General features: G+C 36.5%; 1 protein-coding gene across 7 annotated transcripts in view; it reads left to right on the top strand.

Moving 5' to 3' along the window:
* Nucleotides 1-27,348, top strand: part of TTC6 (tetratricopeptide repeat domain 6) — a 246,741-nt gene that overhangs the window by 186,853 nt on the left and 32,540 nt on the right. For 6 of the 7 annotated variants that reach the window (XM_058429880.1, XM_058429881.1, XM_058429882.1 and 3 more), the window contains 10 exons: nucleotides 4,763-4,932; nucleotides 7,983-8,103; nucleotides 9,534-9,684; nucleotides 12,519-12,601; nucleotides 13,539-13,615; nucleotides 14,033-14,193; nucleotides 21,914-22,048; nucleotides 23,618-23,767; nucleotides 24,581-24,721; nucleotides 25,995-26,108. In XM_058429880.1, the coding sequence (XP_058285863.1) occupies nucleotides 4,763-4,932; nucleotides 7,983-8,103; nucleotides 9,534-9,684; nucleotides 12,519-12,601; nucleotides 13,539-13,615; nucleotides 14,033-14,193; nucleotides 21,914-22,048; nucleotides 23,618-23,767; nucleotides 24,581-24,721; nucleotides 25,995-26,108 (1,303 nt within the window). Of the gene's footprint in view, nucleotides 1-4,762; nucleotides 4,933-7,982; nucleotides 8,104-9,533; nucleotides 9,685-12,057; nucleotides 12,159-12,518; nucleotides 12,602-13,538; nucleotides 13,616-14,032; nucleotides 14,194-21,913; nucleotides 22,049-23,617; nucleotides 23,768-24,580; nucleotides 24,722-25,994; nucleotides 26,109-27,348 lie in introns of those variants that run through there. The other variant, XM_058429886.1, reaches the window with a different exon arrangement.

Consider the following 27,348-nt stretch of genomic DNA (forward strand, 5'->3'; position numbering starts at 1 on the left):
CCGGTTTTCAAAAGGAGTGCTTCCAGTTTCTGCCCGTTCAGTATGATATTGGCTGTGGGTTTGTCATAAATAGCTCTTATTATTTTGAGATATGTCCCATCAGTATCTAATTTATTGAATGTTTTTAGCATAAAGGGCTATTGAATTTTGTCTAAGGCATTTTCTGCATCTATTGAGATAATCATGTGGTTTTTGTCTTTGGTTCTGTTTATATGCTGGATTATGTTTATTGATTTGCGTATGTTGAATCAGCCTTGCATCCCGGGGATGAAGCCCACTTGATCATGTTGGATAAGCTTTTTGATGTGCTGCTGGATTCGGTTTGCCAGTATTTTATTGAGGATTTTTGCATCGATGTTCATCAGGATTATTGGTCTAAAATTCTCTTTTTTTGTTGTGTCTCTGCCAGGCTTTGGTATCAGGATGATGCTGGCCTCATAAAATGAGTTAGGGAGGATTCCCTCTTTTTCTATTGATTGGAATAGTTTCAGAAGGAATGGTACCAGCTCCTCTTTGTACCTGTGGTAGAATTCAGCTGTGAATCTGTCTGGTCCTGGACTTTTTTTGGTTGGTAGTTTCTTAATTATTGCCTCAATTTCAGAGCCTGTTGTTGGTCTATTCAGGGATTCAACTTCTTCCTGGTTTAGTCTTCGGAGGGTGTATGTGTCCAGGAATTTATCCATTTCTTCTAGATTTTCTAGTTTATTTGCATAGAGGTGTTTATAGTATCCTCTGATAGTAGTTTGTATCTCTGTGGGATTGGTGGTGATATCCCCTTTATGATTTTTTATTGCATCTGTTTGATTCTTCTTTCTTTTTTTCTTTATTAGTCTTGCTATCAGTCTATCAATTTTGTTGATGTTTTCAGAAAACCAGCTCTTGGATTCATTGATTTTTGAAGGGTTTTTTGTGTCTCTATCTCCTTCAGTTCTGCTGTGGTCTTAGTTATTTCTTGCCTTCTGCTAGCTTTTGAATGTGTTTGCTCTTGCTTCTTAAGTTCTTTTAATTGTGATGTTAGTGTGTCAATTTTAGATCTTTCCTGCTTTCTCTTGTGGGCATTTAGTGCTATAAATTTCCCTTTACACACCGCTTGAAATGTGTCCCAGAGATTCTGGTATGTTGTGTCTTTGTTCTCATTGGTTTCAAAGAACATCTTTATTTCTGCCTTCATTTCGTTATGTACCCAGTAGTCATTCAGGAGCAGGTTGTTCAGTTTCCATGTAGTTGAGCGGTTTTGAGTGAGTTTCTTAATCCTGAGTTCTAGTTTGATTGCACTGTGGTCTGAGAGACAGTTTGTTATAATTTCTGTTCTTTTACATTTGCTGAGGAATGCTTTACTTCCAACTGTGTGGTCAATTTTGGAATAAGTGCGATGTGGTGCTGAGAAGAATGTATATTCAGTTGATTTGGGGTGGAGAGTTCTGTAGATGTCTATTTGGTCTGCTTGGTGCAGAGCTGAGTTCAATTCTTGGATATCCTTGTTAACTTTCTGTCTTGTGGATCTGTCTAATGTTGACAGTGGGGTGTTAAAGTCTCCCATGATTATTGTGTGGTTGTCTAAGTCTCTTTGTAGGTCTCTAAGGACTTGCTTTATGAATCTGGGTGCTCCTGTGTTGGGTGCATATATATTTAGGATAGTTAGCTCTTCTTGTTGAATTGATCCCTTTACCATTATGTAATGGCCTTCTTTGTCTCTTTTGATCTGTGTTGGTTTAAAGTCTGTTTTATCAGAGACCAGGATTACAACCCCTGCTTTTTTTTTGTTTTCCATTTGCTTGATAGATCTTCCTCCATCCCTTTATTTTGAGCCTATGTGTGTCTTTGCACGTGAGATGGGTCTGAATACAGCACACTGATGGGTCTTGACTCTTTATCCAATTTGCCAGTCTGTGTCTTTTAATTGGAGCATTTAGCCCATTTACATTTATGGCTAATATTGTTATATGTGAATTTGATCCTGTCATTATGATGTTAGCTGGTTATTTTGCTCGTTAATTGATGCAGTATTTTCCTAGCATCGATGGTCTTTACAATTTGGCATGTTTTTGCAGTGGCTGGTACAGGTTGTTCATATCCATGTTTAGTGCTTCTTTCAGGAGCTCTTGTAAGGCAGTCCTGGTGGTGACAAAATCTCTCAGCATTTGCTTGTCTATAAAGTATTTTATTTCTCCTTCACTTATGAAGCTTAGTTTGGCTGCATATGAAATTCTGGTTTGAAAGTTCTTTTCTTTAAGAATGTTGAATATGGGCCCCCACTCTCTTCTGGCTTGTGTAGTTTCTGCTGAGAGGTCCTCTGTTAGTCTGATGGGCTTCCCTTTGTGGGTAACCTGAACTGTCTCTTTGGCTGCCCTTAAGATTTTTTCTTTCATTTCAAGTTTGGTGAATCTGACAATTATGTGTCTTGGAGTTGCTCTTCTCAAGGAGTATCTTTGTGGCATTCTCTGTGTTTCCTGAATTTAAATGGTAGTTTGCCTTGCTAGGTTGGGGATGTTCTCCTGGATAATATCCTGAAGAGTGTTTTCCAACTTGGTTTCAATCTCCCCATCACTTTCAGATACACCAATCAGACATAGATTTGGTCTTTTCACATAGTCCCATATTTCTTGGAGGCTTTGTTCATTTCTTTTTACTGTTTTTTCTCTAAACTTCTCTTCTTGCTTCATTTCATTCATTTGATCTTCAATCACTGATACCCTTTCTTCCAGTTGATTGACTTGGCTACTGAAGCTTGTGCATGTGTCACGTAGTGCTTGTGCCATGGTTTTGAGCTCCATCAGGTCATTTAAGGTCTTCTCTATGCTGTTTATTCTAGTTAGCCATTCCTCTAATCTTTTTTCAAGGTTTTTAATTTCTTTGCGATGGGTTCGAACATCCTGCTTTAGCTCGGAGAAGCTTGTTATTACCGATCATCTGAAGCCTTTTTTCTCTCAACTCGTCAAAGTCTTTCCTCATCCAGCTTTGTTCCTTTGCTGGCAAGGAGCTGCATTCCTTTGGAGGAGAAGAGGTGCTCTGATTTTTAGAATTTTGAGCTTTTCTGCTCTGGTTTCTCCCCATCTTTGTGGTTTTATCTACCTTTGGTCTCTGGGGATGGTGACATAGAGATGAGGTTTTGGTGTGGATGTCCTTTCTGTTTGTTAGTTTTCCTTCTAACAGTCAGGACCCTCAGCTGCAGGTCTGTTGGAGTTTGCTGGAGTTCCACTCCAGACCCTGTTTGCACCGGAGGCTGCAGAACCACTAATATTGCAGAACGGCAAATGTTGCTGCCTGATCGTTCCTCTGGAAGCTTTGTCTCAGAGGGGCACCCGGATGTATGAGGTGTCAGTTGGCCCCTACTGGGAGGTGCCTCCCGGTTAGGCTACTTGGGGGTCAGGGACCCACTTGAGGCAGTCTGTCCATTCTCAGATCTCAAACTCCATACTGGGAGAACCACTACTCTCTTCAAAGCTGTCAGACAGGGACGTTTAAGTCTGCAGAAGTTTCTGCTGCCTTTTGTTCAGCTATGCCCTGCCCCCAGAGGTGGAGTCTACAGAGGCAGGCAGGCCTCCTTGAGCTGTGGTGGGCTCCACCCAGTTTGAGCTTCCCGGCTGCTTTGTTTACCTACTTCAGTCTCAGCAATGGCGGGCGCCCCTCCCCCAGCCTCGTTGCCACCTTGCAGTTTGATCTCAGACTGATGTGCTAGCAGTGAGCAATGCTCCGTGGGTGTGGGACCCTCCGAGCCAGGCACCAGGATATAATTTCCTGGTGTGCCGTTTGCTAGGATTGTTAGAAAAGCGCAGTATTAGGGTTGGAGTGACTCAATTTTCCAGGTGCCATCTGTCACGGCTTCCCTTGGCTAGGAAAGGGAATTCCCAGACCCCTTGCACTTCCTGGGTGAGGCGATGCCTCGCCCTGCTTTGGCTCACTGTCCGTGGGCTGCACCCACTGTCCTGCACCCACTGTCCGACAAGCCCCAGTGAGATGAACCCAGTACCTCAGCTGGAAATGCAGAAATCACCCGTCTTCTGTATTGCTCATGCTGGGAGCTGTAGACTGGAGCTGTTCCTATTTGGCCATCTTGGAACCTCCCACTATTTTTATTTCTTCTAAGTAGGCAACCTAGTAGCTTCTTTCTTCTGTTTTTCCTTGTCATCTTTATTTTATTTCTAAAAATGGATATCCTTCACATTATTAACTAACTGAAGATGAGTTTTCCAGCATTGATCTAAAGTCAGTGATAATTTCAAAATTGGGGTCAGAAGTTAATGATAAAGGAATCCAGTTTATACAACTAATGCAATAGCTTTCATCCATGAAAGAGCAGAATCTCACATATTTGGATGTATCTTCAAGCGCCAGAGGAAAGCCTCCTAAAACTTCTACTCACTAGGGCCCATGTTCTGCAAAATGGATTATTTTGTTTTTCTAGGGAGCAATTTTGTATAAATTAATGCTTAATACATTTTGGGGAACCAATAAATAATAAATGTCATACTTATTTTATTGATGTACCTCCTTGATAAATGTAAGAAATAAAATTAGTAAGCATATAATTAATATGCAGAATGTACCTGATAAGTATATAATTATGCATACAGTAAAGTGTACTTCAATGTATAAAAAGTTCGTATCATTTTTGCTGTTAACATCATGACTTAACTCTCTTGCGAAGCAAGGAGAAACATTTACAAATTGTTATTCAAATATAAAATTTGTTGTACAGGTTTACCAAAAAGAGAAAATGTATACTTTACAGTACTTGTTAAAACAAACCTTTTTTTCCTAGGACATACCGAGGGATTGCATATGTTAAACGGAAATTTTATAAAGAGGCAACTCAAGATTTGTCTGCTGCAATTCACTTAGATCCTAATAACTGGTTAGCACTGTATTATCGAGGTTGCATATTCAGAAAGAGTAACCCTTTTACAGCGCTACAGGATTATAGTGTTTCAGGTACTTTGCCTTCAATTACATGTATATAGCAATCTAATTTGAGATTCAACAGCTTAGTTTCATAGTGGTGAATGGTAATGTGGGGTCACTAATGTAATATGTATACTACTGTATACTAATATACATTATAAGTGTATATTACATGAGCTTACACATTTTAATATTCGTATATAGGTATACAATATATGAATATTTAGCTATAATGGTTTAGCTGTGTTTCTAATATGCCCTTTGTGTGTGTGTGTGTGTGTGTGTGTGTGTGTGTGTGTTAACTGTGGCAAGGGGAGAATGTGATGGCAAAGAAATCTCTTTCTATAATACACTGAGTTCTGAAGATTTTTCTGGAAACCCAGTCCTGTTTCCTAGTCAGCTTGCTAAAATGGCAGTAAATTGTCCTGGTGGGCTGTGTGCTGCTCCATAGGCTCAGCCCAAGGGATTTGTCAAATTCAGAGTTTTTAACTCTCAAAGTAAAAATAGGTTTTGAAAATCCTTAGTAGCTAAGGACACCAACAGCTAAAAATGGCCATTTCTGTGTTACCCTCAATCAGCACACTCCTGGTTTATGCATGTGCCTAGCACAATTGTGAGCATAGAGTCAGTGCTCAGGAAACAGCCTCCAACAGAATGAATGAACCCATCCTGACTGATGAAATCCAGCATGTGTCTAACACTCCAGATATGCCTGTGTTCACCTGGGTGCAAATTCTAGAATCCCATCATCCTAGGTTAGACAGTGTCTAGAGATGAAGAGACAACTAAATTTCCACAGGGAAGAAGAGCTAAAGTGATAGTTACTTGATTGTCTTAAGTCCATTTGCCTTCTGAGGTCACCCTTCTTATTAATATTAAAATAAAATAACTCAAATTTCACTCTGTGTGTTGAGAGGAGTCTAGTATCCTCCCCTCTATTTCCAGTGATTCTTGGGAAAGGGGACTGAGGATTTCTGTCTAATTATTTTGTCATCTTTGAGTCCAATTTCAGCGTTTGGCTGGATTCCCCATCTTTGCTCACCCTCACTTCTGTGGCTACTGTTCTCTCGGCTTTACTTTTTCCCAGGTCTGTCCTTCATTCCCCATTGTAACATCAACACAAACCTGTTGTGTCTGCTAATCTGTTACTGAATGCTTTAGGGTTAAGAGGATAAATTTAGCACAGATAACTTAAATTTGAAGATCAAACCACCCCCATTTCTAGAATTTTATCTGGCTCTATCAGCCCTATCCATCTGCCACTGGCCAAATCCCTTTCTCTCTGTTCTTCCTCTAAAGGCCTCTTTCTGATATTTCCCTCTTATACAAGTTTTGGGCTTCTCGTGCTCTTGTCTCCCCACTTCTAGGCTATCACAATAATTGAACAAAATTCCTAGTATTTAATTATCCACAGCAGACAAACTTGATTTCAGCCTCAACCCTTTCCTACCAGACAGCCCAAGGAGTTGTATCACTCACAACAAAAAAGGACTCTCAAGATATTTTGCTAAGCTAATAATAATAATAATAATGATATCTAACATTTATTGGTCATTTTGCTACTTGCAAAGTGCTGTTTAAGGTGCCAGATAAGACGTATCTCAATATTCAGAGTAATGCTAGGAGCTCGGTACTATTTTCATTCACGTTTTACTGATGAGAAAGCCATAGCACAGGGAGGTTAAATAATATTTTTTTCCTTAAGAAGAGCTTTTTTTTTTTTATTTGTTAAGAGCAACCACCCAAACTGCAGCTGATTTTTTAATTGCTAGCCAATCATCCTGTGAACTGAGCAGTTAGATTTTCTTCAAGTGATAACAGTCATGCACCGCATAATGATGTTTCAGTCAAAAACGGACTGTATATAGTATGGTTAAACCTGATATATGGCACTTGACATTGGCATTGTGGATCAAGTAGGGGAAATGATTGATATTCATTAATGGTGTTGGGACATTTGGTTTTCTCTATTTTATATATATATATATATTCTCTATGTATATTCTATAATATATTCTATATTCTGTATATATATGTATATATATAAATATGACATATACCATCTAGGTTTGTGAAAGTACACTCTATGATGTTTGCACAATAAAGAAATCCCCTAGTAATGCATTTCTCAGAACATATCCCTACCGTTAAATGGTGCATGACTGTACTTACTTAATCTGTATGATCATTGCTGACACTGGCTATAGTTCCCTAAATCCAGTACTGTGAATATTTTTGTCCTCGACTGTAAACATTATGCATATTTTGGCAAAAATTTCCACCTTAAGGCAGAATGGCATGAGAAGCTTTAAAGATATCTGTCAAAATTTGTGGAAACCCCATCTAATTCACTAACATGTTTTGAAAGTGAAGGGGCAATCAGTAGGCGAGAGACATGAGATGACCTCTAGACTGGTTACTGATGAGAGTCACACACCTGGATTACTGAGAGGAGGTTCTTTTTCTTCCTTCCATTATTAGGGATGTGCATCCCGGATAGCTGTTACTTGGGATGTGCGTAGTCAAGCTGTCTGCCTTCCCTCCAAGGTCTGCTTGCCTTGGTGTAGCCTCTTTGCTTGTCTGTCCCGGTTTGTGTGCAAGCCTGACCTCTGCTTTCTGCCTTCAGGACTAGGACCCAAGCCTGTTCCTTGGCCAGTAACGATGGCTTCCTGATAAAATCAGGCCATCAAGGGTCATGGCACCCTTCTGTCTGGAGTTGGATTCTAGGCCAGTCTTTGCCATTGACTGGCATATCATGACCATGGTCAATGTACTTACCCCCTTTGGACTTTAATCTCCTCACCTATACAGTGAGTGGACTGTACTAGATTCCGATCAGGATTTAGTTCAGCTCTAATGAGTTTGTGAACCACAATTGCCACATTGTTACTAATAAATACATTTTAATGTACAATACTATTATTTAACTTACCAAACAAGTACACTCATCATAAATATGTTTCTATTTTATATAATGCTAAAAATGAGAATAAGCAATAGGAAGGTTACAGACTAAAATATAATTTACATGTGGTTATTTTAGAACGTGAATGAAATAAATTTTTTTTTTAATTTTTAAGCACTCATAAATGATGGCTATGAGAATCTTGGTTGTTTTCTACATCGGGGAATAGTCTATGCACATCTAAAACTTTGGCAGCTGGCAATTTGTGACTTTGAAACTGTCATTTCTCTAGACAGGTATGTTTTCCTTTTCATATTTATTGATTTCACTTTTGTAAAAAATTGAAAACCTGAAATGGGAGAAAAAGTTTCTTTCCCCTCATCATTGATAACCTAGAAAAAATGAGACACTTATAAAGTCATCCTAGAATTAGAATACTACTTCTAAAAACAAGATTACTTCTAAAATAAAACCTGTTCTCAACATCTGTTTGCCTCAGGTGTTTTTGCAACTTTTAGAAGTTAAATGGGTTTGACAGGAGTTACATCTATGGATAACGAATCAATACTATTGAGGATTTTGGAGATGCCCAGGCTAGAGCTTTTTGAAATTAACTTCGTGGAAAACTGTCATTAAGTTTTAAAATAATGAAAAAATATTCTGCTTGGTATATGATTGCTATGGACAGCATACAACTCAGTGGAAGGCAACCTTCTCTTTAGAACTTCTGGCTTCATTTTTTTTTAGTAAAGCAAAATAAAAACGCTAATACCATGTAGACCATAGGTTCAGAAAGAAATACAGTCTGAAAATTAAATGTACTAGTCAGAAAGTCAAACTGTAAATCACATAATTTAATTTAAAATTCCCTCTTTTTTTCCAATGAAGCATTTATGAAAAGGGAAGGTGTCAGAAAGAGTAACTAATCATGCCAATTCCTTGCCAACCAGCAGACTGTTTACTTAGTCTATCCAAGGTAAACTTTGAACTTGACACAAGAAATTCATGGAGCATGGCTCCATAATGACCACAGTGGTTTTCTTTTGGACATTTTTGAGCCAGAAAGAAAAAGAAAAGAGTGTCAGTTTCAAGGAGACAGAAAACAGGAAGTAGGAACTTTGGTGTCTAGGCAAGGGGTCAGGGATTCTGTGAGGTTGGATTATTGGATGGGTGGTTTTCTCATTTTGAAATAGAGGCATCAAACATGATAATTTCTAAGGTTATTTCTCTACTGAAAATCATTCCATTCTAAGAGAGATAAATAACATTTATTTGATGCAGAAAAGCTGTGTTAGTATGTATGTGGAGAGGATTTTAACCCCAAGCCACCAAACCCTTGAATATGACTGTTTCTCACTGTCACTCATGGCCAATAGAACACAGCCTGAGGTAAAGACTCTTTAGTTGAGAAAAACTAAGCTTGTGACTCAAGATAACGGAAAGGTAAATCAAAGAAGAGTAAAGTTTTGCTAAAAGTCTAGGAGACTTCAGGAATTCTGTTCCTAGCTCAGACCCTAAAAACATTAGTTCTCTACTAAGGGTTTCGTAAAGGTATTTATAGTTTTTCATAGAGAGCAGCTAACTAATTTACTTTCCTTTGTAAAACATTAAAAAATACTCTGATGAATACTGATGCATCTGTTTCATTCAGTTTATTGCTAACTGGAGAACATTTGGAATAATTAAAAATGTTCAACAAGATTTGACTTTCTCATTTTTTTTTTAGAACTATTACTTTGGCTTATGTAAATATTGGCCTCATACATCTGCTACACCTGGATAACTACACGGAAGCCATTTGGCAATTTTCTGAAGCTATTAGAATTGATCCTTTATGTATTCAAAGCTATCTTTGTCGGGCAGAAGCCTATTTTAAGGTATTTAAGCCTGGAGAACCTTGATTTTTTTAAAAAAACTTTTATTTTCTGGATATTTGTTCAACATAATTTTAATATATATACATATTTTAGCTAATTGTAGGGGCTAATGCATTTATAAACAATGTGTTAAGCTGATAGTTAACTCTAATTACTCATTTATAAAGCCTCTACTTTCAAGGTGTGCATTTTGATGTCTTTCACTTTTGAAAATAATACCTTTTTTTCTTAATTACAAAAGCATTATATACTTATTGCAGGTAATATATGCATGCGATAAGAATAAACTAAAAACTATTATCTATAATTTTATTCTGTAGGGATAGCTGCTATTAACAATTTGAGTCTATGGTATAATTTGTGTGTGTGTGTGTGTGTGTGTGTGTGTGTGTGTGTGTACAGGTGAGTAAGTAGGTTCATACAATGGGATCCAGCCATAGAATGGGATACTGACCATTCATACTTACCTTTAATTTTGTTTAAGTTTTATAAGTTGTTTATGTTAAAAATAAATGTTATATGCCCCTGCTGTGACAAATTAAAACAGCACTATAAATAGGAAAAATCCTCTCCGATTCCAGCCAGATCTGATTTTCAGAGATAACGCTTTTAACTCTTGTCTCTATCCTTCAAAGTAGACACCCATTTCCACCACTTCACCTCTAACTGCCTCGTGCAAATACTAGTTTCTCACCAGGATGGATTATCAAATAGTAGCCACAGTGATCTTGCCAAAACATGTCAGATTATTTCACTTCTTTGCTCAAGCCCTTCAATAGCTTCCCTTGTGTTTCGAATAAAAGCTAAATTCTACAAAAGCCAAAGGTTTACAAGACCCCACAGGAGCTAGTTCCTAATTGCCTTTCTACCTTTGTCTCCTGTCTATGCTGGCTTCAGCCAGGATAAGCTAGGCTATGCTGAGGTAAAAAAAACCCAAAACCAAACCTTCAAAATTACTGTATTAAAACAAAGGTTTATTCCTTGCTCACACTGTATGTCCACGGAGGATTGCCTGGAGGCTTTGTCCTCCATTGTCTACATGTCAGGACCCAGTGTGACTAGAGTCCCATTCAAAGTCCTTACTCTGCTGACAATGGAGGTAGGGACCCAGGGCAAGTTCAGTGTTGCCACTAGGTCATGTTAGTTCTTGACTCTGTTGGGGAAAGGGTGGACATACTCATAGTGTGTGGTTCTTTTGCTTAACCTAACCCTATTGATGAAGCTAGGGCCATCTGTGGAAGTTGGAGTTTCCCTTGAGCACATAGAGAAATGAAAATACTAGCATGATAGCAAGGTGTAAGTATATAGTCAAAGGCTGTTCTGAGAGGCAACAATCTCTATGCAGTAATGATTGAATAATTTGTGGTGCATTCACATCATAGAATGTAACAGAGATGGTGACAAGAATGAATAGAACTACGCTAGCTGACTTGGAAGGTTTTCCATGAGATATTTTTAAGTAAGAAAAGTAGGGCTCACAAAAGATTGTGAAGTGTGTACAATATGATTCCATGTAAATAAAACAATTGTAAATAAACCCTTGTGTATGTATGTACAAGAATATATACTCCCATTATGTGGGTTCAGCCTCCAGGGTAAATCTAATCTAAGGCTGCCTGGTAGTGGTCTAATGTCAGGGAAGCTTGTGAGATCTGCGAATGAGCCTCCATTTGTCTTAAGTCAGGATTTCCTCAATGCATAGACATGTATGGTTGGTAGAACAGGTGTAGCAATGTGGACATATGACTATATGATTTATTAATTACACCATCCTGAATAGGGCTAGCTTAGGAAGCAGCAGGCATGAAGTTCCACAGAAATTTTCCAATTTGTTTAAACAAATCTCAAACTTCCTCCTTTTCTGTTTCATCTTTTGAGTCCATCCACCATTTCCTCCAAACGTTTATACCATCTCTACAGCTACTGCCTGCTTCCATGCACAAGTTAGTTTTGTACATTTGCTTCTTTGCATTGTTGTGCCGTAACATTAAAAGGATTGGTTGGTTGTCCCAGGTTAATTTTGCTCTGGTCTTTAGGGTGCTCTTTTGGTAATATTTCCAATGATAGTTGACTTTGTCCCCAAATTTGTACAAATTCAGTTTCTGCGACCAGTATTAAGGGAATAATTAATGTTTACTTTTCATTACATATTGATGTCAAGCAGATTACTTTTTCATCATTTTTTTATTTTGTTATATTCATTCATTTACTTAATTTTTGTGCAGGCCTGTTTTTCCTCCCTTATTTTTAAGTACAATAGAGTTTTAGTTTTTATATTACCCTCCTTTGCATGCTACTTTATTTCTTAGTCTTTATTCTTATTATTGTTTTTGCCTAGATGGGGTCTCACTATATTGACCAGGCTGGTCTTGACCTCCTGGCCTCATCAAGCGATTCTCCTGTCTCAGCCTCCCAAAGTGCTGGAATTAGAGGCCTGAGACCAGCCTGCATGCTACTTAATTAAGATGGATCAGGTTTGCTGAAAAAGTTGTTAGGGTTGAGGGAGAAAAACTGAAAACTAAATGAAAAAAGAGAACACAAACACGTACACAATCCAGAATGTATTATATAATCACATTTATGTGAAATAGTATATGTAGATATGTATAATTATTATTTAAAATTAAAGATAGATGATTTTTTAAAACTAAGAGTATATGATAAATTTTTCTTTTTACTTCTCTGTATCCCATTTGCTTTGTTGATTCTTAAGAAAAACATGTATGTTAGGAGATGTCCCTGCAAAATTTCTGTAGAAAGGTGGGAGAGGATAAATATCAGAAAGGAAGCAATCGTTATTATTGGGAGCTAAGTTTCTGTTTATCACTCAACAGTTGCATAAATTGAAAAAGGCAGTAAATGAATTGTCTCGTGCTATCCACCTTCAGCCAGATGGAATCCAATTATACCTAAGAAGGTATGAGCATAGAAACTGAATTCTTCTTGGGATAACTTAGCATCAGAGAAATTGAATGGGGATCTTCAGTTCCCTCTTGAACCTTTCAGACTCCCCATTTTATATTTAATCTCCCAGCAATTGCCATTTCCCCACCAGCAAGCCAGTTTGTTAAACTTTAAGATAGTTTATTACATAAGATAAACAGATTTTTCCCTTTGCTGTACCCTTGCGTTAAAATATATCTGTTTAGTGTTTATGTTCTTTGAGACCTTTTTAAGTGACTAGTCATATAGTTATCACATATCTCAAGAGTAAGGTAACATATTTTGAACAGTTGTTTTGACAATGTCCACAATCCAACATAAGCATGTGTACTAAACATAAACCTCTGCTAATTCAGTGAAAAGAAGTGACATATTGAATTGTATACCATTTCTACAGGTACTGCCTACTTCCATGCAGTATTTCACATGTAGTAGAACTTTCTATACAGATATCCTTTGCAAGTTATGAGTTATCACTATCAAAAATATAATCTTTTAAGGATTTATAGACCTGGGAAAATGAAATGAGACAATGCTTTACTGATAAGTGCTTGCTTTGTCCTTGAACCACATTTTAGCAATTTATGTAAATACCTCCTTCCTTTTATATGCCTTGAACTTTATCTTTTAATAATTTCTCAGCAAAAAGTATAACATTTTAAATACAGATAATTGCAAAAAGAGATTTGTGTATTTTTCTTTCAGTGTTACATTTCCTAAGTTTTCTCATCACATCACTATGCTAATTGATGTATTTAGATTATAAAAATGTCTGTAATTTTCATTTTTATGCATACATAAGTAAATAAGAATGAATATATTCTAAAATTTTAAGTAACTGATTATAAGAAACTTTATTTTAGAAAGCTTATTTTTAGCTGCTTAGAATCAAAATCGATTATTTCTTCCAGAGGACAATATCTTCTTATGATGAAATGTTATGATCTTGCAAAGTTTACTATTTATCAAGTAGCAGAAATGGACAATGGTAAGTATAACTAATTATAATTTTTTAAGAAATACGTCTTTAAAAATTTTAAGCTATTTTGCAATAGTTATGTATAAATAGCATGAAGGATCCAATTGAAAGTCAAATTAGATTTTGAAACTTTAGTTTTATATGTACATTGCCAATTAGTAAAATGATTCATAGCAGTGAATTTTGTGAGAGAGATTTTTATGGGAAATATTAAGCTTATAATTTTTCTATTTTTTTGTTTGTAATTGGAATGTCTTGTTGGTTACTGGTAGTAAATAGATCTTAGTGTAATTTGTTAATTTTATAATTTATTGATTTGTTAATTCATATTATAAAGACAAATTATTGAATTACTCCCTTAGAATAATTATATTCAAAATCCTTGATACTTGGCAAAGATATTGATAAACTTTCCTTCCCTTTTAGGTCTCACTGAGTTGGGTCCTATGCAGCAAGCCCTCATTTATTCATTTTGTGAAAACCATGACAAGGCCATTGAGGTCTTGGACGGAATCAGCTGGAATGGAGCTGAGATGACCACGTGTGCTCTATTAGCAAAAGTTCAAATGAAGGCCAAGAGAACCAAGGTGAAAAGTCCTCTGAGTAATGTTTACTAAACCTATTAATGAAGTGTATATATTGTGCTTAGTGTACCACTTTAAATATTTTTCACAAAATTAAGTCATACTATTTATTTATTTTTCTGTGAATTAACATTTGGGTTATTTTCTCTCTCTTTTTTGCCCCCTCTTAAGAATAGGGCTGCCCTAAATATTCTTTTTCATGTGTTCAGTCAGCATGTGGAATAGTTTTCCAGGATATATTTCAAGGAGTGCAATTGGTGGTATGTAGAGAATGTGAATGTTTAACTTTCAAGGAAATGACGCGTAGTTTCATAGGGTGGTACCAATTTATTCTCCTACCTGAAGTGTAGGTGTATTCCTGTTCCTGTTGATCTGCATCTTTTTCAATAATTGATATTGTTAGCCTTTATTTTTGCCAGTTTGGTAGATAAAAAATGATGTCTTGTGGGCTTAATTCACACTTCTCAGTTTGAGCATCAGGTTGAGAATCTTTTTATGTTTATCAGCCACTCATATTTCCTGTTCTATCAATTTGCTATACACATTTTTCATTTCTCTTGTTCTTACTGATTTTAGGCATTTAAGATATAAATTCTGTATACTAATGCTCGATTGTGTGCTGAGTATCTTCTTACAGTTTGTGCCTTGTCTTTTTTCTCTATGGTGTCTTCTGATGGGCAAAACTTCTAAAGTTTAATGTAGTTGAATATGTCTATTTTAAAATTTGTTATGAGGGCATCTTGAAAATATCTTGTTTAAGAAGCCCTTTTCTACTCCAAGGTCAAGATATTCTTCCCTATTTTCTTTGGAAAGTTTAAGTTTTCCTTTTTCCATTTAAGACCCTACTCTATCTTAAGATTATTCTTTTTTAGCATGAGAGAGTGATAAAATTTCAGTTTTCTCCATATGGGTATTTAAATGTTTCAGTATCCTTTACTGAAATGTTCTTCTTAACCCAAAAATCTGCAGTGCTACATCTATCTTATTACAAGTTTTCACATATGTGTGGATCATGTGCTATTTTAGGTTCTCTGTTCTGTTCCTTTGGTCAATTTTTCTATTAATGGCCCAGTAGTACAATGTCTTAATTGCTATAACCTCGTTGAAATTATTGATATCTGGTGGAGCAAGTCCCCACACCATATTCTTTTTTAGGAAACTCCTGGTTACTCTTCAGCATTTACTCTGCCATATACATGTTAAATTTAGCTTGCCCAAGGTCCATTAAAAACTCTCTTGAGATTTTGAATCTTTAGATAATTTTAGGGAGAATCGACATCTTTATGATATTGAATTCTTTAGTTTATGATCAGAATGATGTATCGCCCCATTTATTTCACTTTTTCTTTTGAATAGATTTTACATATCCATTGCTAATAGTTTCCTAGTTTTCCAGTTTTTTTTCATAGTTTTTGCTACGGTTATAAAGGGTATCTTTTAAAAAAAACTTCTGTTTGTTGATGGTTTATAGAAATGAAACTGATTTTTGAATACTTATCTACTAGCTGACCACCTTGCTGAACTTGCTTATTATTTCTTAAAATGTTTAACTCTGTTCTTTTGGGTTCACAACTAGGAAAATATGTCATCTATAAATAATAATAGTTTTATTTTTTACTTTCTTTTTATGTATTCTGTTTCTTATTCTTGTCTAACTGTGCTGGCTAGAAACTCCAAGACAATACTGACTAAAAGTAGTGACAAAGACACCCTTATTTTCTTCCAAATTTTAAAGGAAGTTTACCCCACTAAGAATGAAGTTTGGGATTGATTTTTGTAGATAATTTAAACAAAATAAAGATTAAATAATCTTTCTATTTCAATTTTGAATTTTATCAAATTATTTTTCATCAGGTATTGAAATGATTATTATGTTTTTATCCTTCAATATGTTAATGTAGCAGATTATATGTCACATATGAAATTAAGTAATCTATGACATTATTTAGTGTTAGACCAACCATGCATTCCTGGGTTAAACCAACTTGATCAGAATATATAATCTTTTTGTAGACATTGCTAAATTTGAGTTGCTTGTGAGGATCTTTGTGTCTGTATTTATGAGTGAGATTGGTTTTGTGGGATTTGAGTATTGATCTCATAGGATTATTTGGAGAGTATTTCTTCTTTTCTATTTAGTGAATGAGTTTGTCTAAAGATTGTAAGGGTATCTTCTTTGAAAGATTATTTAATGCTTTAATATCTAGTACATGGCACACATTTAATAAACATTAGCCATTATTATTCCTATTTTTTCTCTCTGGGCATTTTAAGACTTTTTATAGGCTTCATTCCATAAGCATTTAATCATGAGAAACTACCTTTAGTATAAAAACTAAAAAAACTTTATTTTTGCTCTCTTGACCTCACCAATTATTGGCTTTTTTCTCTTTACTCTGGCACAACCAAATCTTGGAAAATTATTTATAGTCCTTATCTTCATTTCCCCACTTTCCACTCATTCTGCTGCTTACCACAATCTGGCTTCTTTCCTCTTGTGATGGACACATGATAAGGTGACCCTCAACAAGTTATGCCCTTGTGTGACCTTGAGTGTGAGTGGAACCTATGACTCACTTCTAACTAACAGAGTATGGGAAAGATGATGGGATGTCACTCCCATGATTATATTAGGTTATGTAGTAGACTGGAGAGAGAAATTCCCTTCGTGGCCTTAAAAAAGTGAAGAATTATACTATGAACTGCTTATGGAGAGGGTATCATGGTAGGGAACTGCTGTGGCCTGGAGGACCTCAGGACAATCTTCAGCCAATAGCCAGTAAGAAGCCTGGGCCCTCAGTCAGGCAGCCATAGTGAAATGAAACCACCAACAGTCAGAATGAGCTTAAAAGAAGAAGAGAAAAGAAGTTTTCAGATGAGAATGTAGCACAGTTGACACCTTGACTGAAGCCTGGGAAACCCTAAGCAGAGGACTCAGCTAAGCTATGCCCATGCTCCTGGCCCCTTGCCCCTGCTTGTCAACAATATTCTAAACTATCTCCTGTGAGATAAGAAATGTGTGTTGTTTTAAAGCGTTAAGTTTGTGGTATTTTTTATTTTTTGCAGCAATAAGAAAGTAATATAGATGGAGTGTTGCTGTAACAAATACCTACAAATGTAGGAGCAGCTTTAGAACAAAGCAGTGGGCAGAGGCTGAAAGAATTTTGAGGAACATGACAGAAAAAGCTTCAATCACCTCAAACAGACTCTTAGTAGATACCTGGTTTTTAAACACACTAGCATTGAGGACTCTGAAGCAAATGAGCAACAGTTATTATTTTTATTTAGTGGTTCAAAGCCTAGTAAAATTTTCTCATATAGTTGTATGGAAAGCAGAACTAATGACTCAGGAGCCTGGATATACAGCTAAGATAATTTCCAAGCAAGGCGTTGACAGTGCTGCCAGCTTCCTTTTTGCTTCTAATAGAAAAGTGTGAGAAAGGAGAGATAAGTTAAGAACTGTTAAACAAAGTCAACCAGGACTGACTTATGAGGAAAATTTTCAACTTCTCCAGATGGCAAAAGAGGACAAAATTCACTGTCAAGAGAAAAGGACAAGGTGTGGCTGGGTAACACTTTGCTAAGATCTTAGTAGGATCATGAGGGCAGAGTATTCAGTCACACTAGTTCTCTTTCCTTTCAAGAGATTGAGGACATGCCTTACAAATCTTCTTAACCAAACCAGAGGATCTCCAGAAGCTTAAGGGCATTGTCCCTCAGGCATCTCAGCAGGAGGTCAAAGTAGACAAGGAATTTTCTTGAAAAAATTCGTGGATGTGGCTTTTGTCTAATGAAGTGAATCCCTGTGAAATCTGTGGAAGATCCCCAAAGTTTTTAGGAGAATTATTTATTTATAAACACTGACAATTTGGACTCAGACAGAGAGAGTACAAAACGAAAGAAGGCTGTCAGACCTCAAAATCATTCTGGCAGGAAGTAGGTTAATAAAACAACTCAGCTGCAAACATGTACAACCTTTTATAAAAAAGGAAAAAGGACTCAGAAGGCAAGACTAAGAACCCACAGGATGCCACTAAGGGCCATAAATGTTTTGAAACCTAATCAAGAGACTGAACATTTGCCCAAATGTATTTCAGAATTGCCATGGACCAGTGGCTCATTTTAATCTTCCATTTTCCCCTTTTTAAACCAGAATATCTGTGGATATTATTCTATGCCTGTCTCACCATTGTATGTTGGGTGTTCTGGGGACAGATAACTTGTCTCTTTAATTTCACAAGTCCACAGATGGAGAGGAATTGTGTCCCAAGAGTGGGAGCCGGTGGATTTTACTTAAATGCCTCATCCAGACTTGGACCTGCTTTAAATGATGAAATTTTAGGTGTTGAGCTGATGCAATAATGAGCTGAGACTTTGGGGGACCTTGGAATGGAGGAATATATTTTGCATGTGGCAAGAATGTTGAATTACTGGGGGCCAGATCATTAGAGTCATCTAGTAGACACACTCTAAGATTATTCTTACTCATACCCTATGTTATCTCCTCCCCTTCCTTGCGTGTGTGCAGGACCTGTGACTTGCTTCCAACCAATAGAATACGGCAAAATTGGTGGGGTGTCGCTCCCTCAATTATGTTGCAGTATATAAGACCTCCTTCTTAGCAGAGTAAAGAGAGAGAGGTTCTCCTGCTGGCCTTGTTGTGACTTCTTATGGAGAGAGTGATGTGGTGAGGAACTGTGGGCAGCTGGGACTTGAGTGCAGCCAACAGCCAGCAAGCTGGTATCTCATCGTGGTTTTTATTTGCATCACACCAGTCAGAATGGTGATTATTAAAAAGTAAAGAAACAACAGATGCTGGTGGGGTTGCAGAGAAATAGGAACACTTTTATACTTTTCAAGCATTGTGTAAGACGGTTTGGCGATTCCTCAAAGACCTAGAGGCAGAAATGCCATTTGACCCAGCAATATCATTACTGGGTATACATCCCAAAGAATATAAATCATTTTGTTAGAAAGATACATGCATGTGTATGTTCATTGCGGCACTATTCACAATAGCAAAGATATGGAATCAACTCAAATGCCCATCAACATAGTGGATAAAGAAAATGCGGTACATACACACCATGGAATACTATGCAGCATAAAAAGTAATGAGGTCATGTCCTTTGCAGGGACATGGATGGAGCTGGAAGCCATTATCCTCAGCAAACTAATGCAGGAACAGAAAACCAAACCCTGCGTGTTATAAGTGGGAGATGAACAATGAGAACACATGGACACAGGGAGGGGAACAACACACACTTGTAGGAAAAAGGGTGAGGGAAGACAGAGCATTAGGAAAAACAGCTAATACATGCTGGGCTTAATACTTAGGTGGTGGGTTGATAGGTGCAGCAAACCACCATGGCATGCGTTTACCTATGTAACAAACCTGTGTATCTGGCATATGTACCCTGGTACTTAAAAGTAAAAAAAAAAAAAGAAACTGGGGCTGTCAGTCCTGGAGTCTCAAGGAAATGAAGTCTGACAACAACATGAATGAGCTTGGAAGCTAGTTCTCCCAGCCAACTTTCCAGAGGACAATGTAGCTCAACTGACACATTGATAGCAGCTTTGTAGGACCCGGAGCAGAGGACCCAGTTAAGCCATGCCCAATCTCCTGACCTGTGGAAACTGTGAGATGATAAATGCATGTTATTATCATTTGCTAAATGTGTGGTAATTTGACCTGTAGCGATAGAAAAACGAATGCACCTCTGGTTTGGAATCAAGCACTCTTGCTAGCTTCATTGACTTTCTTTTTTTTCTTTTTTTTTTGAGATGGAGTCTTGCTCAGTCACACAGGCTGGAGTGCAGTGGCACAATCTCAGCTCACTACAACCTCTGCCTCCTGGATTCAAGCAATTCTCCTGCCTCAGCCTCCTGATTAGCTGGGATTATAGGCACTTACCACTATGCCCAGCTAATTTTTGTATTTTTAGTAGAGATGGGGTTTCACCATGTTAGTCAGGCTGGTCTTGAACTCCTGACCTTAGGCAATCCACTTGCCTCTGCCTCCCAAAGTGCTGGGATTACAGGTGTGAGTCACTGTGCCCAGCCTTCATTGACTTTCTTATTGCAGATTCTGTGATCATTACTCAGTATGGATCATGTCTACTTTTTTTGTTCACATTTGGAGATTTTGGTCTCTGTATTCTTTGAGGACTGCTTTTTTATATTTGCTTTAATCTCCTCCTGCCAGCCTGTCTGTGACTCTAGCTGGATACCTGATGTCACCATCAGCTACCCTCTTCCACCCAATCAATAGTGATGTTTTCTTGGTTCTACTTTCTAGATATTTCTCAAATCCACTTTCTTTCTTTATTTCTATGGTTATTATCCTGGTTTGGAGCATATAGTTTAAAAAATTCTTTTGAATTATAGAGCTGCATTGTTGTACTCTTCCAAGCTTTTATCCACACAGCAGCCGCAGTACTTTCTGCAGACTATAAAGATGACTTATCTGCAAGCCCCTGCAGATGTCCCTCAGATGACACTGTAGAGTAGTGAAAGAGAGAGAGATGGAGGAAGCAGGAGGAAGTGAAGATATGTTCATTTTAATTTAAATGGAATGGAAGGCTTGAGTAGACAAGTTTTTATGGGCTCAAGGAGTCAGTGAAGGGGCAGAAATCCAAAGGAGGAAGGAAGTAACAGGCTGCTCAGGTGAGGCAGGAGGAGATGGGGTCAAGGACAGCTTTTGAGGAGTTAGCTCTGCAAGCAATGAGAAAGAAAGCAACTGAAAGACAGGAGAGAAAAAGGTGAAAGTGAATGAAGACATAGACTCATTGAAAAGTAGAAAGGGGGGAAATTGAGACAGTAATCCACTTTTTCTAGGCAAGGTCATGTGCTGAGAGTGAGGACAGAAGGAGGGATGTTGGGTGGCTTGCAAACATATAGAGCTAATACTCAGTAGAAGCCATAAAGGACACTTAGCATATCCAAGTGAAACCTCATTGTTTCTTTAGCAATTTAATACAATTAAGAAGATGGTATAACCAGTAACAAGTATTTGTCTTTCTGTATACAGATATACAATGAGTAGTTAAGTATTAAATGGACTTTCTATCTTTTTCATTAATGAGACTTTTGACTTTTTTCATTTAATGAGACTTTTTCATTAATGAAACTTTTGACTATTTTGAACTTTTTCATTAATGAGAGTTTTGAACTTTTTCGTTAATGAGAGTTTTGACTCCTTTGAATAAATAAATGGGTGAGTTTTGGAGGTAGTTTATTCTTTTTGGTGCCAATAAAACCCTATTAGGAGGACAGCAGGACGCAATAAAAATTGATTAAAATTATGTCAGGTATTATCAGTGGAGATCTTTTACTACCTAGTAGCTTCCCAGTATTCCATTCAGAGAAATTATTAGGAAATTGTCAATAAACTTGTTCATAAATTTAAGCCTGAGTTAAGCTTGAGTATAGCCTTTAGAATTTAGAAATTTTAGTTCCAAAAATCCATGTCCCTAAGCCTGCCTAAGTACTGGCTTGTAGGATAGGCAGCTGGGTGGGACTCATCAGGGTAAGACTTCTGAACTGGGTTCTCTTCTTGTAGTGTACTGACAAGACCTGTAACTTCACCAGGTCTGTTTGTCCCCAGATAAAGTAAAAGTAGAGGTGTGTGCTCTGTGCTCCTTTTAACATATAAGGCTGTAATGTTAAATCAATAGTGGAAAGAAACATTTCTTGCCCCCTCCCTGCTTTTTTATCATTATAGGAAGCTGTGAAAACGCTTAAGAAGGCTTTGGATGCCGTTTCTCATTCTGATAAAGGACCAAATGCCACAGCAATTTCAGCAGACTGTCTGTATAACTTGGGTCTTTGTTACATGGAGGAAGGCAATTTGCAAATGGTATTTCGTGTATTTAGGAATATAGATTATTTGTGATTTTAGACTGGTTGCTTGTATGCAATTCTGTTTCTGAAGGCCACCTATACAGTGGGCAACTGGTCCAAAGCTGCTTATGAATCTTCGCTCATTATAGTCAGTCTGCACCCTGCAACACCTAGGACGTTGTTTTATTTAATCAACATGTTTTATTTGATGCTTGTTTGTCAACAATATTCTAAAGATTAATGTGTGTTTCCCACCAGAACAATAAATCTAACTGCAGGAAATTATTACAATAAAATAATTTTATCACATTAGTATGAATTCACTTATTAAATTTTAAGTACTTTAAGTGCTTTAACATAATGTAGAATAAATGGAAAAGATGAGGGCATTCTGGCTTTTCTTATTGATCACTGAACAATTCAAATCAGATTGAAACTGGTTGTTAAGATGGCCAGATTCACTGAAAAACAGTTGATTCACTAAAAAACCGTTGATTCAATTATTACATATTTATCCAGTCTTTGGTGATTTTAGGCAATTCTTTACTTCAATCTTGTCACTGATATGACAAATATGTAAAATAATTGATACTATCCAATGGCTAATGTTGGATATTCTACAACTCTATCTCAAGACACACACACACACACACACACACACACACACAGACACACAAACACACACACATCATTCTAATTCATGGGGTGGACAGTGTTTTAAACTGGTATTGGTATAAACAAAAAAAGAGGTGCACTTGATTAGTTGTTCTATTAAGAAATGCAAGTAAATATGAGACAAATTACAAATATTTTACATGTTTTTAGCCCTTTTGAACAACTAGAGCAAACTCAGCTTTGCTTTAAAATGTGGGGAAAAATTTTAGAGTTCTATTGTTCTGAAGTGTTTTTTTTTTGTTGTTGTTGTTGTTGTTGTTGTTGTTGTTTTTTGAGATGGAGTCTTGCTCTGTTGCCAGGCTGGAGTGCAGTGGCACGATCTCGGCTCACTGCAACCTCTGCCTCCCAGGTTCAAGTGATTCTCCTGCCTCAGCCTCCCACGTAGCTGGGATTACAGGCTCACGCCACCACACCTGGCTAATTTTTGTAGTTTTTAGTAGAGATGGAGTTTCATCATGTTGGCCAGGATGGTCTTCATCTTTTCACCTCATGATCCGCCTGCCTTGGCCTCCCAAAGTGCTGGGATTACAGGAATGAGCCACCGTGCCTGGCGTGTTCTGAAGTTTTATAATGATGCATTTGCTGGATCCTAATGAAAAATAAATGTGCTGGTTGTGATTTCTTTGAAGAAGTGAAATCTGAAGAATAATTAAAATTATACCACCTGAAATATTGTAATCTAACAATATGGATTATGTAGACCTTAGTCTGCCTTTAATTATAATAATCAACCCTACTCGTTTCTAAATATTAGTTTCGTTTGTTCCATGAGGTCCATTAGGAGAAATGTGTTTAAAATAATCCAAAAATAGAGTGAAACTTTTCAACAATAGTTATATACTGTAATTCATTAACATTTTAAAACAATATATCACTAAATCGTTTGCATTTTGACAATATGCTCCTGTAGGCTTTTGATTCTTTTACAAAAGCTGTGAAAGCAAATCCAGATTTTGCAGAAAGCTTTTATCAGCGAGGGCTTTGTAAAGTGAAACTCCACAAGGATAGCTCGATTCTGGATTTTAATCGTGCAATTACCCTCAATCCAAAACATTACCAGGTATTTAAACAGATGTTTTTAGTGAGTTAGAAAGTGTTAATTTTGGTACAACTATTAAATCTTTTATACGCCATTGTTATTAATTACCAACAATCAGTTTCTTATACCTACTTTTCACTTTACTGTATTTTGATAATCCAAATAGCTGTATTTCTCCTTAAACTAAAAGTACTATTTCCATCAGTGATATTATGATATATATAAACGTATCTGTGAATGTGATATATGTAAATATTAATGTGGCTATTAATAATTTAAAGTTTATATACTCATTAATTTTACTTACTTTTTGTTTTGATGTTACATAGATTCCTGCCTTTTAATAGACTATACAGGCAACACAAAATTCAATAGGTGAAGCTTGATTGCATCTTGATTTTAGGAATCTGTGAAATTTGAATCTGGTCTAAATATTAAATTATTTTAGGAAATTTCTATAAATTATCTTGGATATATAATGGCAGTGTGGTTATGTAGGAGAATGTCTTTTTTTCACAGGAGATGCATACTGGAGGACTTGGGGTAAAGTATTACCATATCTACAACTTTTTTTCCAATAGTGCAGAAAAAAATAGATAAATATGGCAAAATGTTAATAATTATTAACTCCAGGTGATAGGTATTTATCATTCTTTGAATTATTCTGTATCCTTTGAAATTTTTTGCTAATAAAAGAAAAATTTTTAAAAGACTATATTTTAATACCCTTTTTGGGAGGCATAGATTTGTTCCAGGTATCATATATTTTGGTAGAATTGGTGCTTTTACTAAAGCATCCATTCCTGCTTTCACTCTCTCTCTCTCTCTGAATAGGCATATTTAAGCCGAGCGGCATTCTACGGTTTAAAAGGCAGGTATTCCAAAGCAATCTTGAATTGTAACAAGGCTATTGAAATTTACCCTGAAAGCATACGTGCCTGTCTCTACAGAGGAGTTCTGAAATACTACAACAAGGTAGGGCCATTTCCTGCCTGGTTTACTGAAATTTTTGGGTGGGCAGATTGTCTTATGCTAGGCAGGGGACTCACTTACTTTTTTTCTTTGTGGTTGGGAATCACTATGATATGAAAGGCAGAACTACATAGAAAACTTTACACTTTCCCAATTCATATTTTTTTCACAAAATAATGGTATTTATTTTTGACATTTACATTTTAAATAACATTTGTTATTTATTTTTATTAAGAATGTAGCATATATTCATTGTAGACAATTTGGGAAAATAAGGAAGGGAATAAAGGATTATTATCTCACCATCAATGGTAATTCCTGGGTGCATTTGGCATATTTGTATTCAATCTTTTATTTTCCCCATAATATATGATACATATTTTCCAAAATTTGGACTCTGCTACTTATATAACTTGTGTGGTGCCCTGCTTTTTACACTTAATCTTTGAAGATAATATTTTGCTGACTGCATAATATTCCACCATAATTTATTTTAAATTGCTTTATTGTTGAACTTTTTGATTGTTTTTAAAATTTTTACTATTGTACTATTTAAAGTAATATAGTTATATACAACTGAGAACAAAATTGCTGCTTGGGTTTATGATTGGTTCTTAAACAGAAGTTACTGGGTTAAAACGTGTGAGTGGCACCATTGATATGTGATACTGCACTGAATACTTTATTTCTCTCTACTTTTCTGGTCTTTTTTTGTAGCTATTTTATATGAAATATTTTGCAAATAATACCTTAAAGCAAAGGTAAGACCTTGCATTATGTGTTATTACTATAAAAATTACTATCTGTAGAAGTGGATGATATAAGGTATCAGAGAAGAATCAAAGAGGAAGCAAAAGAGAACGTGGGTAGAAAACATGACGATTATGTGATATGACAGTCAGAGTGACAGAAGCAAGCAAGCACTGGTGAATGTTTGCTGCATTAATATGGGTGGCTTTATTTTATTTTATCTAGAAGTATGATTTTCACCTTGCCATATACCAACATTGGTAATAAGATACTTGCCTAAATTAAAGTTGTTGATATGTTTAATTTTGTTTGCAGGTAAGAGAAACTATAATGATAACTTCTACCAGGAGATTTTCTTAATTAACTCTGTGAAAGATTAGCTTCAATGTCTTAATTTTCACAGATGATACAAAGAATGGTTAAATGAGTGTTTCAAAAACTCTGATAGAAACAAGAATTTATTCTGTGATTAAATTTCAGTCCATTATGATTTTCCTTTCTCACATAATTACTTTTCTCTTTTTAGACTTATAAGCTAGCAATTACAGATTTAACTACAGCTATCAGCATGGACAAAAACAATTATATAGCATTTTATAACAGAGCGTTATGTTACACCAAGATAAGGGAACTTCAAATGGTAAGATGACCATTTTAGTAAACAATGTGTTTAAAGTGTTTAATAAATAACATGCATTTAATAGCTTGTTGATTTCAATCAATAAACATTTAATAAACAATACGTTAAAGCATTTGTAAACTCATTTAAGGCATTTATAAAGTATTTTCTTATTACTTCTGCTAGAATTTTCAAAAGGAATTGCTGGGAAATACACACATATAAAACTTAAGAAACCAAAGAACCGTTTCAAAGAATATTTAATGTCTTTGTTGGTGCTCACCAAATTTTCTTACATAATTTCTGAAAGAAGTCAAATGAAAAATTAAGTTGATAATGCTTGTAGAAGCATTTAAAGGGATTTATAAATTAAATGCATTACATAATTGTCGTTTGAATAAATGTTTCTACCATATGCAGAATTTTTTTTTTTTTTTTTTTGAGATGGAGTCTCGCTTTGTTGCCCAGGCTGGAGTGCAGTGGCGTGATCTCGGCCTCCCAGGTTCACGCCATTCTCCTGCCTCAGCCTCCTGAGTAGCTGGGACTACAGGCACCCCCCACCACGCCCTGCTATCTTTTTGTATTTTTAGTAGAGACAGGGTTTCACCATGTTAGCCAGAATGGTCTCAATCTCCTGACCTCGTGATCCGCCTGCCTCGGCCTCCCAAAGTGCAGAATTTTTAAAGCAGTAGCAATCACTAGCAATATTGTGGCTTCAAAATTTTAATGTTAGCTAGAGCAGTTTGTGTAGGCATTCTTTTGTTTGGTCCTCAGACCACACATGTAGCAGGGAGGATGGAGTGATGGTTTTCAGCTCCAGGGACCAGTGACCAGGTTTGGCCCATATTTTGAAGGCCTGGGGGCTGCAGCAAACCTTTTTTTCCATTTGTCTTGATCCAGCGTCTACCTGTGCAAACTCTTGTTTATATTTTGTAATTTTACCTACTCTCTCCTCTCTTGTCGGTTTGGTCCCTTTTCAGTAAGGATTCCTCACCGGGGAGCAGCTAGTCTTGTGGTCTTTCAGTATAGTCTCCCATCCTTTCTCTGTTACTTGTCTCCCTCTCCTTATTCCTGCCCATGTCCATAGTAAATGACGCATTCTTTTAAAAGTCTAGGTCACCTTCTCGCTGTTCTGTGTTCACACACTTTCCATTCTGTGAAACGTGGACAGTGGAATCTGTTTAAAACATTTAGTAATTTAGAAATGTACAAGCTTTAGAAATCTGTTTAAAACATTTAGTAATTTAGAAATGTACAAGCT

The sequence above is a fragment of the Hylobates moloch genome, unplaced genomic scaffold (assembly GCF_009828535.3).
Source record: "Hylobates moloch isolate HMO894 unplaced genomic scaffold, HMol_V3 SCAFFOLD_16, whole genome shotgun sequence".
NCBI lineage: Eukaryota > Metazoa > Chordata > Mammalia > Primates > Hylobatidae > Hylobates > Hylobates moloch.